At 32.0% G+C, this 12,996-nt stretch overlaps 1 protein-coding gene across 4 annotated transcripts in view; it reads right to left on the reverse strand.

Moving 5' to 3' along the window:
- MIPOL1 (mirror-image polydactyly 1) overlaps nt 1–12,996 on the reverse strand; it is a 284,075-nt gene that overhangs the window by 219,709 nt on the left and 51,370 nt on the right. For 2 of the 4 annotated variants that reach the window (XM_043489769.1, XM_043489765.1), the window contains exon 2: nt 8,840–8,918. In XM_043489769.1, coding sequence (XP_043345704.1) covers nt 8,840–8,858 — 19 coding nt within the window. In that variant the 5' untranslated portion in view covers nt 8,859–8,918. Of the gene's footprint in view, nt 1–952; nt 1,024–8,839; nt 8,919–9,486; nt 9,625–12,996 lie in introns of those variants that run through there. The other 2 variants (XM_043489767.1, XM_043489766.1) reach the window with 2 other exon arrangements.

The raw sequence follows: 12,996 nt of genomic DNA on the forward strand, positions 1-12,996 counted from the left end.
ATGCATGTGTGTTAAATGCAGAGCTCCCCTAACAACTGCAGGACTGCCATTTAATCTGTTGGTAGATGGACCATTTCCTGTGGGAACCCTAGCTATGATTTCCAGATCCACCAAATAAATCTCAGATTAAGATTCCAAATGAAACCTGCCTTTGGCAGATAAAAAATGTCAAGATGGATATAAACAGTAAAATTATAAATTATCTAGGTGTTGCATGACAAACCAATGTTCATTTTTTTTTGTTGACATGTGCCTAGATATCAAAACTATATGAGACATTCATCAAATGTCACACTTTCATAATATCGGAGGCATCATTAAAACTGTTTGACTAAGGACCTCAAAGTGTTTAAGCAGTAGCTCAAAAGTATATTTGTGCAAAGTAGAAGAATAAATTTACATATCAGCAGCAGCTCATAAGGGATGGGTAAATATTCTGTTTATCTCTCATTGTAATTCAGGTTACTTTAAATACAAGGTTTTAGGAAATCATTACACTCTATATGGCATCATTACATAACTTTCTATGCAAATTATGTATGTTTTATTCAAATTCACCATTTGTTTGGTGGGGGAGGGAACAAAAGGAAAAGGTAGGGACTCTCATTTTATTAATCAACTGTGACTACTATACTAATGTACGTCATCATCACCATCTTGTTAGCATTTTTTAACTTTTAAAAAAGCCTGAGACAAAATACCCGAGACAAAAAAAGCCTGAGAAAAGTAAAAATTATCTATGTATATAATCTATTCATTTCAAATGACTGTGGCAAGAGGCAGAGACTTTTACAAAAGAAAAGGTAAGGAAGGACCAATATAGAACCTATTAGAGACCAATGGTCTATTAAAAATGCAGAGGAAGTCTCCGATGCTAGTCTGCACTGCATTCTCAGGAGATCAAGGACTTCTTCTTTAATGAAAATTTTTGTTTTGTCTTCGCTCTTCTTACCTGGACTAATGCAGCATTGTCCTGATGCTGAAATATATCAACTGATTATAAAATATAGACAATGAAGGTTTCTGAAAGGAAAAAAATCAGATTTGTTGAATTGAAATCATTACTCTTTTTAACTTTAAACTCTTAAAAGCAATTGAATAGAAGGCTTCAGTGACTCAAAATTCTGCAACATTTGGTTTCCTGATGAAGATTCAAAAATCATTTAATCTACTTAAAATAGGAATTCCTTGAAATTTGTAAATTCTTTACACTTAATTTAATCCATGGAAAGGATACAAAATATTCTGTATTCCATACTCAAAATGCTAGAATTTATACACAATCCTGATTCTTTCAGAACTATGAATTTCTCCTGCTCTTCCTATCAAATTTCCTCCGATACATGTTGTGGATTCAAGGAAACTAAGGCTAAATAAACCTTACCTATCCTAATCTGTTAGGGATCAACATTAATCTGAAAATTAATCTGAAACAGAGAGGATAAAACTTAAACAGGATATTAATTAAGGAAGGAAATAAGAGTATTTTTTGCTTAATTTTGATTATATTTCTAAACTCAAAATCAAAGAATGTTACCATGTTTTAGAGTATATCACATTAAGTATAGCCAGTGAAACTATTAAAAAAGAGTATTTGATTTTTAACTTAAAACATATTTAATTTGCAAAAACTAACATATTCAGTATCTATACAATTATAATTTTATCAATGTGAATGGATTACTTTTAGCTTTAGATTTCTAAAATCACTAGCATCCTGATTTTAAAGCACAGAAAAGTTTCAATATGTGAAGACAAAATAAATTAAAAAAGAAGTCAAAGTATAATTTTCTGAAATAATTACTTTTACCTTATATCTTGTCAGCACAATTATACCATTTGGCAAAAATTATCAATTTCACCAGAAAGCTACAGATTAGAATTTTTAATTCAATCATTCAGACTATGAAATAACCTATGCAACCAATTTCAAAATTTTATTGCTTGATTTTCTAAATTTGTTTTTTATTCCCCAAGAAAAATCAAAATCACAAAAGGCAAAACATGAAGAAAATTTGTATCTGAAACTTCCTCCCAGAAGATAATGATGTCTTACATGACAGGTAGTTTTGATTAAAGCACCAAAACTAAACCTCAAATTTTATATTCAACTTTCAGATGTATTTACAACCAAAAACAGTGAGTAAATGTAGTCACATCAGTCCTGCTCTACAAACAGTCAGTCAACCTGAACCAACTGTGTAAATGGTCATAAATTCAGTCTATACACCACTGTATATTGATTCAGATCAACAAAACCAACAAAATGCCAATGCACACTCAGGACTTTATAGTAATCATGCTAACGTGACAAATGCAGCCACTATGGAGACCATAATAATGATCTTAAGTATGATCCACTGAAATTCCAATTTCTAAAAAATTTAAGATTCAATAACATTATATTGAGATTTGGGTCATAAATATGTGTTCCAGGAAGTGCTCTGGCATGAAAGGGCTCTAACCAGAAATGAAAGAGGAATTTTATCAAAGAGCTCAGAATCTTAACAGAGAACTTAAAACAAAACCAAAAACTTTTGAAAAATTCAAGTAGTTTTTTCCTATTTCAAAAGGATGTATTTTCATGGTCACAAATATATTTATATTTAAAACATCTCATTAAAAGTAGAATTGCATTTCCTTAAATCAAAGAAATAGTCCCAAGGTGTAAAAAGAGAGGGTCATACTAATAGCATAGAAATGGAGAAGTAGTCCTATTAAAAAAGAAATTTACCATTTTTCATGCTTAGTCTTCTTAGTAATTATCATTTTTACAAAATGAAGAACTGAGAGGGTAATAAGAATTCCATGTGAAGAATATAGGCTGAACTGATATAAAAGATTCTAAATTTAGTTTTGAAAAAAAGAAGAAAGAAAAGAAAAAGTCCTACTATCTCCCCAAATTTTCCCTCATTAAGAATTTACGGGCAGGTTCATCACCTGTAGCAAATGTACCACTATATTCGTTGTTCTTGTGTGGGGTTAGGGAGTAGGGCTGCAATGGGAACTCTGTACTTTTTGCTCAGTTTTGCTGAGAACCCAAAGCTGTTCTACAAAATGAAGTCTTTTTAAAAAACTGCCCACAAAAGTAAAAAATATACATGACAGAAATTCATAAATGTGAATTACTAACAGCAGAAGTGATAAATCCCCAAACACAGTTTATAACAAACTTTATAACCAGCTAGACTAAGTTGCCCTTATAAAAATTTTTTGGTTTTCCACTACATTTTTCTAATGAGGCCAGGAATCGTGACAGAATCATTCAAATCAACCCTAAAAAATAAAGACACTCAGAATCTCATTTATTTTTATAAACTTATTTTAAAAAAAAAAGAAATTATTTTTTTTCTAAAAGGGTATAACCTCAATCATGCTTTTAAGGGTATCTTAGCATTTCCTCTGGAAATGAATCAATCCTTGTTGGCTTGCTGCCAGCAGTCCTAAAACCACTCTCAAATATTCTCAATGGTCATGTGTAAGAAACCACCAGAACTCTATTAAGTTAGAACCTATGGAGATAAATAGTAAATTTAGGCAGACCTTGACAAGCTGTTTTTTTAACCCTCTATGGCAAAACAAAAATTAGAAATGCATTCTTATATTCACACTTGTCAAAAGGAAAAGGCAAATTGTATGATGTCACTAGTGTGAAGATTATTACTGCAACTGGGATTTCAATACAGACACAATTAGATTTTATCCTAAATGATTATTATTGATTTTATATTCTATTCTACAAAATATAAATATACTAAATATAAACTATACTACTTTGAAAAAAATCAAGTTTTTGATATTGTGAATATTATATCTAAAGAGAATAACTTCCTATAAAACTAATAATAACCATTTCAAATACTATTATTTGTGTTCTTAATACTTTTGAAACTTTTTTATAGACTATCTTTCACAGCTGGGTGGAAGAACAATGACGCAACCACCACCACTTATCTAGGCCCTATAAAATGTCAACAATCTATTTTTTTAAGCATCTGTAAAGACCATTACTACCACCACATTATTGAAAATAATTTTTTGGGTATATGAAATTCATGTTAAACTTGTTTCCTATTTCAGGTATTGTAGTAGGGCTTTTACATACACAATATCTCATCTTCCAAACTCTCCAAAAGGAAGTATCTCCCTGCTCCATAAACAAGAAAACTATGGCTTGAAAATTATTATGAAACTTCCACTTAAATCCAGGTAGGTAGTCAGTAGAGGATTGAAAAATTAAAACACAGGTCTATCTAGTTCCAAAACCTACATTCTTTCTACTATAACATATTATTGAAATTATTAAATGCATTGGTTTCCCAGTGTAATTTTCCTTTAAATTTAAACAAAAACAAAACTAATAAAAACAAATTGTGCTACTCATTCAAGGAAAATAAATCATTACTAACTAGAATGCCAATTATTAAGTACAATTCATATCCTGTAATTCAATACAGAATAAATAATTATGTAGACAGTTCCAAAACCTTGAATTTCAAGGAGTGTCTAATCATAATGTCCAGGGAATCCATTTTTTCCTACCAGCTATCTTGCAGGTAGAAATGGACGTCCACTTTACATAAGTTGCTGTTTCCTTCCTCTCTACTTCAAAACAGTTTATGAAGATGATATGAAATTCTACTATTTTTATCATAACGATCAGAGATATTTAAAAGCATCCGGGTTGTTTTTCTATAAATGTCTACTCTTATAAAATGCTTGCAAATCATACAATAGTTTTAGATGTAATTCGGTTACAGAACACTATATGGGCAAAAAGTAAAAAGAACACATACTTTGCAAAAAGAGAGAAAGATAAAAGAACCAATAATAAAAGAGGTTGAAGGTGGCACACAGGTTCCAAATGCCAAGCAAAATTAAACAGTATTCCGACTCAAGAAGAAACTAACAAACTACTTATAAGTTACCTTTTGCTAGGTTTTAGTCTTTGTTATTTGATAAAAAAAAAAACCCACAAAAATCATGGTAACATAATTATGTCCTCTTTACATATAAGGAAGACAGTTGCTTTTTACTTAGAGCAGCAAGATAAGATTTTTTAAAATATTTGCTAACCTCCAATAAACTGCAACATGTAAGAACTCTGTTGATACAAGCAGTTCCAGAAGGCTTTCAACTCAAGTTTCAATTGAGACAATGATTTAGAATTATGCTCACTTTTTTAAACTATGCTTAAAATAGTTTTTAAAATGTGCTTCACATTTAAATTGAGATAATACATAAGTGAAAATAACTACTCTGTGTATAAAACAAATATTAAATATAACTCCTAAAATATTAAACCTAAAAATATTCAAGAAACTCATGAAATTGAAAGGTTTTTGTCTAAAGATTCTTCAAGCTGTATGATTCCTACCATTTCTTACCCTCAATTGGTAAGAAATATTTAAAACATAGCAGACAGTGTTTAATTTGGGTAGGCACAATAACCTTCTTTAACCTTTCTTAGGGAACACTGACCCCTAAAGGTTCTAAATTTAAACAAGTTTAACAATATTCTAAATTTAACTGGTATCCAGACCTCATTTTTACCATTATTGTAGGTATATATGCACCATGTTTACTCATAAACCACACTTAAAATTATTTCCAACAGACTGTTGTGCACTATAAAACAACCGTGTTTCTGCTAATTTAATAAAAATCACCAAAATTTAAGAACTATCCAGTAATTTATCATACTATTCCCAATAATTACTCATAAGAGATTTCTGATCCTCAAGACTTTTTTCTTACATTGTTAAGTAAATAATAAGTAAATGCTTAAGACAGGCTAAACAATCAATCATATAGTAAACTGGTTCTTTCTGAGGGTTAACTTTACATATGCTCTTTGACTGCGCCATTTCATTTTTTTTCTTCAAAAGCAGGGAGGAAAAAGGAATATTGAAAAAGAGAAAGCTTTCATGAAAGGACAAATCATCATTACCTCTTAAGTAAGCCAGAAGATGTTACCAATGTTCACTAGACAACACACAAATGTTGTCACCTATTGCTTCCGCAACCTAAAATTTCATTCATTCAGGGCTGGGTTGTTTTTTTTTTCAAACTACCCAAAGAAACCTGTACAGTTTATAGATGTCTTCACTTACCCTACCTATCAACCTCAGCTTTACATTTTCTAAACTGAGAATAATGATAAAAACCAAGAAAAATGTAAATCTTTTCACCTGTTAACATTGTTTACCTCATCAAATCTTTAATGTCAAATATTTCAGCAATGTTTCTAAAATAAAGCTAGGAAAAGAAAACCACTTCAGCATTCCTTATAATGAAACTTGTAGGATGATACAAAGTGTAATAAAAGTTTTTAATTAGCTCCGTTTCCTTAAAAATTAAGATAACTTTAAATAAAATAACTATAAGAATAGCCCATGAACATTTGTGTTAGACAGAGCTTTGAAGAAATCTGTGCTTTATGAAAAATCCCATGAACCTTGATAACAAAGAAGTAACCATGTGTTTAAATGTATCCGTTATCACAAAACTCAAAAGACACTTCATTTACCTGTTTAACTTTATTTGTTAATAATGTTTCATTAATAGGTCCTTAAGGAATGTCTTAGTCCTATTTTCAATGTCCAAAAAATGTCTGTAAAAATGCAAATTTTCTTAATGATGTTTCAGTCACGTCTCCTACAGTCTGTGCCTCCTGCAAACTATTTATGCATCTGTCTTCAGCCCTAAAACCTTCCTCTCCACAAGTGTCCTAGAGCTTCAGCAGTTCCCTTCCTTAACATTTCTCCTGGTTGTTCCACATTTGTGAGAAGTATTTCCTCTACAGCCCCTACTCTTTAGAAATATTAAAAATAATTCCTTTGGCTCCTTAAAGATCCTTTGGTCTATAATGTGAACCACATGGCTTTCACAGCAATGTGACCTCTGAACAGGGAACAAAAGCAAGAAGGGCATTGTTATTTACTTCCTCTTTTCTTATTTTGCACATACATTGAGTAAGAACTGCTTTGAGTTTTTCAAGAGTGTTTGCCTGCTTATCTGCATAAATGAATAAAAACAGCTACAACAAATAGTTTCCTGCTTCACACCAATACATCATTATCACAACTTGAATATAAAGAGAGTAGACTAAAATCAAGTGCCACAAAATCCTTCCACTAAAGCTATTAACTTTTCATTAAAACCTTTAACTATATACATTACTCAGATATTGCTTGCTATTCCTTTATACACAATGTAATCTGTTACCTGGATTCTAAATTCAGGACAGTAGCCTGGAATCACAAATAAGAGAAAGGTTACTTATGGTACGCATAAATGACAAGAAAACTGATAACAGTATAGAAATCAAAAACAAATGGAGAAATCAAAAAAGATATACTCAGTGCAGCATCTTTCTGTATCTCAAAAGAACGTGTAGCTATTAACTGATTTAGTTCAAGGATGACAGAAGAGTTCCCTCAAATGGCCTTTAACCTTCTGAAAGAGCTAACAGTGTGGTTGTTAAATGGTGAAGAAAGCCCTGTTGAAGGAGAGGGGAAAGAGAGATGTGTGCAATGTTTCGATAATAATTCTATTTGTAAAAATTTAGAGGACATAAAAATGACGAACATAAAATTTCAAGTTTTCAACTATATGTCATACTATATTCAGAATGATTTGTTATCCAAGGATTTCAGATCTGCAACTGTATCCAGATTTAGTGTAAAAGACCTCAAATAAAAACCAAACATTTTTAAAACCTGTCTGTGTGGCGCTTGTTCTACCTTGCTCTCCACACAGATGGGTGTCCTCTACTTATCTCCCTACGTTTGTACCTATCCACCCATCCATCCATCCATCCATCCATCCATCCTTCCACTATTTCTCTCTTTGGCAGGACACCTCTTTGTCTGTCTGTCTTTCAAACTGTATTTCTCTCTGACCGCTCTCTCCCTCTGCCTGTGCGTATCTGTGCTTTTCTCTCTGTTTCTCTCCTTGTCTCTGACTGTGTTCACGTCTCTGTCTCTTTTTCGAAGTGTTTCTTCCGCTTTCGTCTGTACATCTCTGCCAGTGTCTGTGGCTCTGCCTCTTTAGGGAGAGTCCCCCTTTGACTGTTTCTCTGTGGTTGTCTCTGAGTGTCTTTTGGTGTACAAGTGTCTCTGTGCCTGGATGTGTCTTTGTTTTTCTGGGTATGTGTGTCTCCTCTCCATAATGTCTGTCCATCTCTGCAGTGTGTGCATCCTCTCCCTCCTTCACGTTGGGTCTCATCTCTGTCTCCTTCTGAGAGTGTCTGCGTGCACACAGTGCCCCCCTCTCTCGGGGTGTCTCTTTCCCGTCCCCCCCCAGCCCCTCTCTCTCGGTCACAGTATGTCTGTCTCCTCATTGTGTTTCTCTTACTCTGCTATTTCTCTCCTGTGAGTCTCGAGATGTGAGTCTTTTTGTGTGTATCCACGCCTGCGTCTCTCTCTGTGTACCTCTGTATGTGTATCTGCGTCTTTTTCATTGAGTTTACCATCTCCTTCCTATGTCTGTCTCCTTTCTCTGTTTGGGTTTCTTTCTCCGCAATGACCTCTCTGTGTGCATTTCTCTGCTAGTCGTTCTCCCAATCTCCTCTATCACTTTGTGGGTGTGTGTCTGCCTTCCTTTTTCTCTTTCAGTATCTCTTGCTCTGTGCCCTTTTCTCTTTATCCTTGTGTCTCTTCTGCAGAATGTGGGTCTTTTTGTGTATACTTCCTGCCTTGCGTGTGTGCGTGCATGCATGTATACTTGTGCTTATCTGCTTCTGTCTAATACACTGGTTAGAACAAACACACTTCATTCAGTGCCTTAAAGTAGCACATCACCTGGGGTATGGTATTAATACCTTAAAAGTCCTTACCTTTTGACCAGTCCTCCATTTGCACTTCTGTTCTTGTTTGCTCTGGCAACGTCTCTGGTTTTTGCGCCAAGATTTGAGGCTAAAATAAAGCCAACTCTAGATAAATAAACTTAAAACAATATATCAGAACACACCTAAATCTTACCTTTGTTTAACAGAGAATTTACAGGATAAATGGTTTTCTAAAACACTTATAATAGGACAATTAACTGTATATTTCAACACGTGAAACTAAATCTTTTTTCTCAGGAAAAAAAGCTCTTTCATTCACACTTACATTTTAGTAAATACAGTTCAAGGGTAAGTGTCTAGACATTGCTCCTTTGATTAGGGAACTATTCAGTTTATTTAAGTCTTCTCCAACTATTAACACAACTTCAACAATTTAAGAAAAATAAAAATTTTAAGCTATTTGTCATAAGTTTATAGCAAAAATTTCAAACTTATTTATTTGAATGTATATTTTCACATAAATATTTCATAGTGTATAATTTTAAAATGCTACTCTTAGTTTTTAAAAGGTTATCTTCAGCTTGTGGAATTATTGATATTTTTCTCTTCCATTTGTTTTCATAATAAATATGATCAAAGCTATGCAAGTTCACTTTTTTGCATGCTTTTAAAGAGAATAATAAAATTAGAGTCACCTCACAGCTAGAACTCTGCGTTCCTTAAAAAGTCCTCAAATAAAGCTGTAGCAAGCTTCTCCTATTCCAATTTTCTCTAAATATGTTGATCTGGAGTTGGCAATCTTTTTCTAAGTTCCTCATTTACTTTTGGATTAACTGAAAATATAGGAAGTTATTAATATCAAAGAAATATGTTCCAGTCAATGAAGCCATTTCCCTCCATATTGCCCAAAAAGGTTAATAATAATTGCAGTCTTTTAATAAGAGATTCATATAGCAAGACATGAAGAAAATACAGTCTTTAATAACCTCTGGAGTATTTTAAAACATGCCTTACAGGCCTTAATGTGCTTAGTAATATACTATTTAAAACCATAATTTTATCCCTTTGCGATATACAGTCACTCTTCCTCATCATTTACCCAGCTAATGAATGCCAGCAATTAGTAAAATGTAATCCCATTGCACAATCATTTTAATGCTTTTAGCACTCAGAAAAGTAAACACCAAATTAATACTGCTCAAGCCATATCAGATCCTAGTTGGAAGCAAGCAATTATAGTTCAGCTCCTCAGGTGTAATTAAATGATTGGAATGATTTAGTTCCATAAATGCAAGTTAATTCATAAGCAAGCAACAAATATACTGGGAGTAATTACAAGAAACATTGACAGTCTAAGTAGGGCTAATTCTTTTATGAGACTGATACAGTAAAATGCTGCCCTCTCCTGGGCATATAAGTGAATACTTCAGAGCCAAAAACAAAACATTTTCCCCAATTCAAAACATAAGTTTTTAAAGGATACTAAAAAGAAAAAAATATATATATACATATATATAAATTTATATGTAAACTTTATTTCATTCCATAAGCAAAAAATTTTCATTTATGGCTTATTGTGATAATTTCTTCACATCCTAGTAATTAGTGATTTTTCCATTCAAGTTCTGAATATGAGTCCCAAAACATACCAGGCAATTCCTATAATCTAATGAAACTACATCATTCATATAGGACACTTACTGCAAGTGAAACTTCTAGTTCCCTCTTGGACTGTCAGACCAACATCTATATTCTCTCATTGGTAAACCCTAACTAGACTGCTAAAGATTTAAGCTATGTTTTTATAAGTACTAAAATGGATAAGAAAAATAATCTTTGATGGATATAAAACTAAACACTCAGTATTACTGTGACTACACAAAATGGTCTAAAACTAATTGTTTTTAATGAACTCCAATAACAACAACAACAAAAAAGACCTACAGCACTGGTATAATATCATTACAAGCACATTTTAAAATGTAAAGAATAGCAAGCAGTACACAAAATAAAACACCCCAGTTTTACTTAAGCCATTCCCAACTTTTTACTTTTTTAGGCTAACATTCAGGACAAATTTACTTGAATACTACCTGATTCATATCAACTAAACTTCTTATACTAAACTTTTAGAAATCTATTTATTACACATTTAAGTCATGATATAATCAGTAAGACTGTGTTAACACATATGTATTTGTATCACTAAGCCTATTCAGAATCATCCCTTTAACTTTCTGCAAAATTGAATATATTCTCAAATATAAACAATGGTATAACAAGTGTTTAATTCTCCAATAAATGCAATAGATTCTTGCAGGGGATAATGCTTAACAGTACCATTTTTTTTAGTCGGGGAGGGAACATTATTTCTTTCTACTATGCTTTCAAATGCAATAAAGTAACTATAATCTAAGTCACAGCCTATGCAAGCTATAAAAATAAACCAAAATATTAAAAAGTCCTGCCACTAAGTTTAAAATGTACAGCACATTTGCTTTGCCCTTGATGTCACAGTCTTATTTTTCAATTCATATCTTGTACACTGTAAGTTAATTGCTTTTGGAAAGTACTTATTATTCATGTAAAAATTAATGTGCCAATGTGTTTAAATCCTCTTAAATGACCATTCATGCATCTTTCTTCTTTAAGTACCAATGAAATCTGTCAAAAGACATCAATGCAAAATGGTCTTAAAGAAAGTTCTAATAGAGATTTTTTTTCTGCTAACACAAGATTTTCATATTCACCAACTTTACTTCAATTTCATTAATTTTTTAAGCTACTTTTAATAAATTCACCAAGTAAAATTTTTAGGCCCCATAGTCTGTCATTTGTGTTCCAGCTGACATTATGAATATTAATAACAGTGTTATCCTGATTAAATAGGCTTCATATGAAATCCCTGTGAATCCTATAGCTCAGACATCTCATTTTTCCAACTCTTTATGAATTTGGATTCAGACATTAAACTGGAAAAATCTTAAAAAACAGATTTAATGGCACATTTGCATATTGTCAAGCAAAAATTAGATGTTCTAATGATTCAAATAATTACAACTTATAGATCTACATATTGTAATAGAATAGAAGATTTTTGTAAACATGCAACATATTTTACACATCTATTAATTTTAGGACAAAGGATTAAGACTAATAAGATTCTGATTCCTTTCCTCACACTCACCTTAAAGATTGATATCAAGAACTTGTTTAAATCAGAAATTATATCTTCATGTTAAAATTAGTGGGATGATTTCACAGTAGATACATAAACTAGGCTTCTTAATCAAGTGCTAAATCATTATATCACAGACAAAATATGTTAAATGCTTTAACATTACTAATGTTACCAGGTTTGAGCAACAAAATAAAATCTAACTGAAGTTCATCTTTAAGTAATGTGGGAAAAAATTACCCACATAAAAAAGAAAAATAAAATATTTACTATAACAGAACATATCATATCAGCATGTGTTAAAATGAAATCTTCTCCATCAGAGTCCTAACCTCATTCCTTCAAGTTGTTTCTAAGTCTCGGAATAAGTGAAAAAAGAAAAAACAACTTATAGTCAAGGAAACCACATACCACCTCTAACTACACTGGAATTTGAATGTATCTGCCTATATTTCCTACTTTCATGCTATCAAAAAATGGAGACTGAAAAAAATTAAACAAACATCTCCATGCTCTGAAATGGGACTTGACTCTCCTTGTTTACTCAGCAGTAAAACACTTGAAACAAAATTTGTTCTTTGACCAGTCTAAAATTTCTAATCTGCCTAAAAAAGAACGAGTAATTCTGACATTTATCCTTCAAAATGAAACAATGCTTTTTGGATAGAAAGGCATTTAAAGATGGGACTTCACACCTCAAAGTAACAACATCCAGGATTTTTTAAAACGTATTTTAAATAGGAGACACCTGTATACTTTCCTCCATAAAAACCACACATGGCAAAAGTGTTCAGCTGACTTTGATTAATGGCTTTCCTTTTTCATAATGTCTCCTTAGTTTAATCACAAATTTGTATAATTTGAATCCAGAGTATAAAGTTAAGAATCATTTTTAACTATAACAAATTATATGCAACTATAACAACGCCAAATTTTGGATTTTCTGGATTGAGAAATGTTGATAACTTCTGCACTGGGATGGTTTCATTAAATGGCTAAAGAAGAGTAGTGTATTTCTGACAGCCAA

Source organism: Cervus canadensis, chromosome 17, assembly GCF_019320065.1.
Source record: "Cervus canadensis isolate Bull #8, Minnesota chromosome 17, ASM1932006v1, whole genome shotgun sequence".
Taxonomy (NCBI): Eukaryota; Metazoa; Chordata; class Mammalia; order Artiodactyla; family Cervidae; genus Cervus; species Cervus canadensis.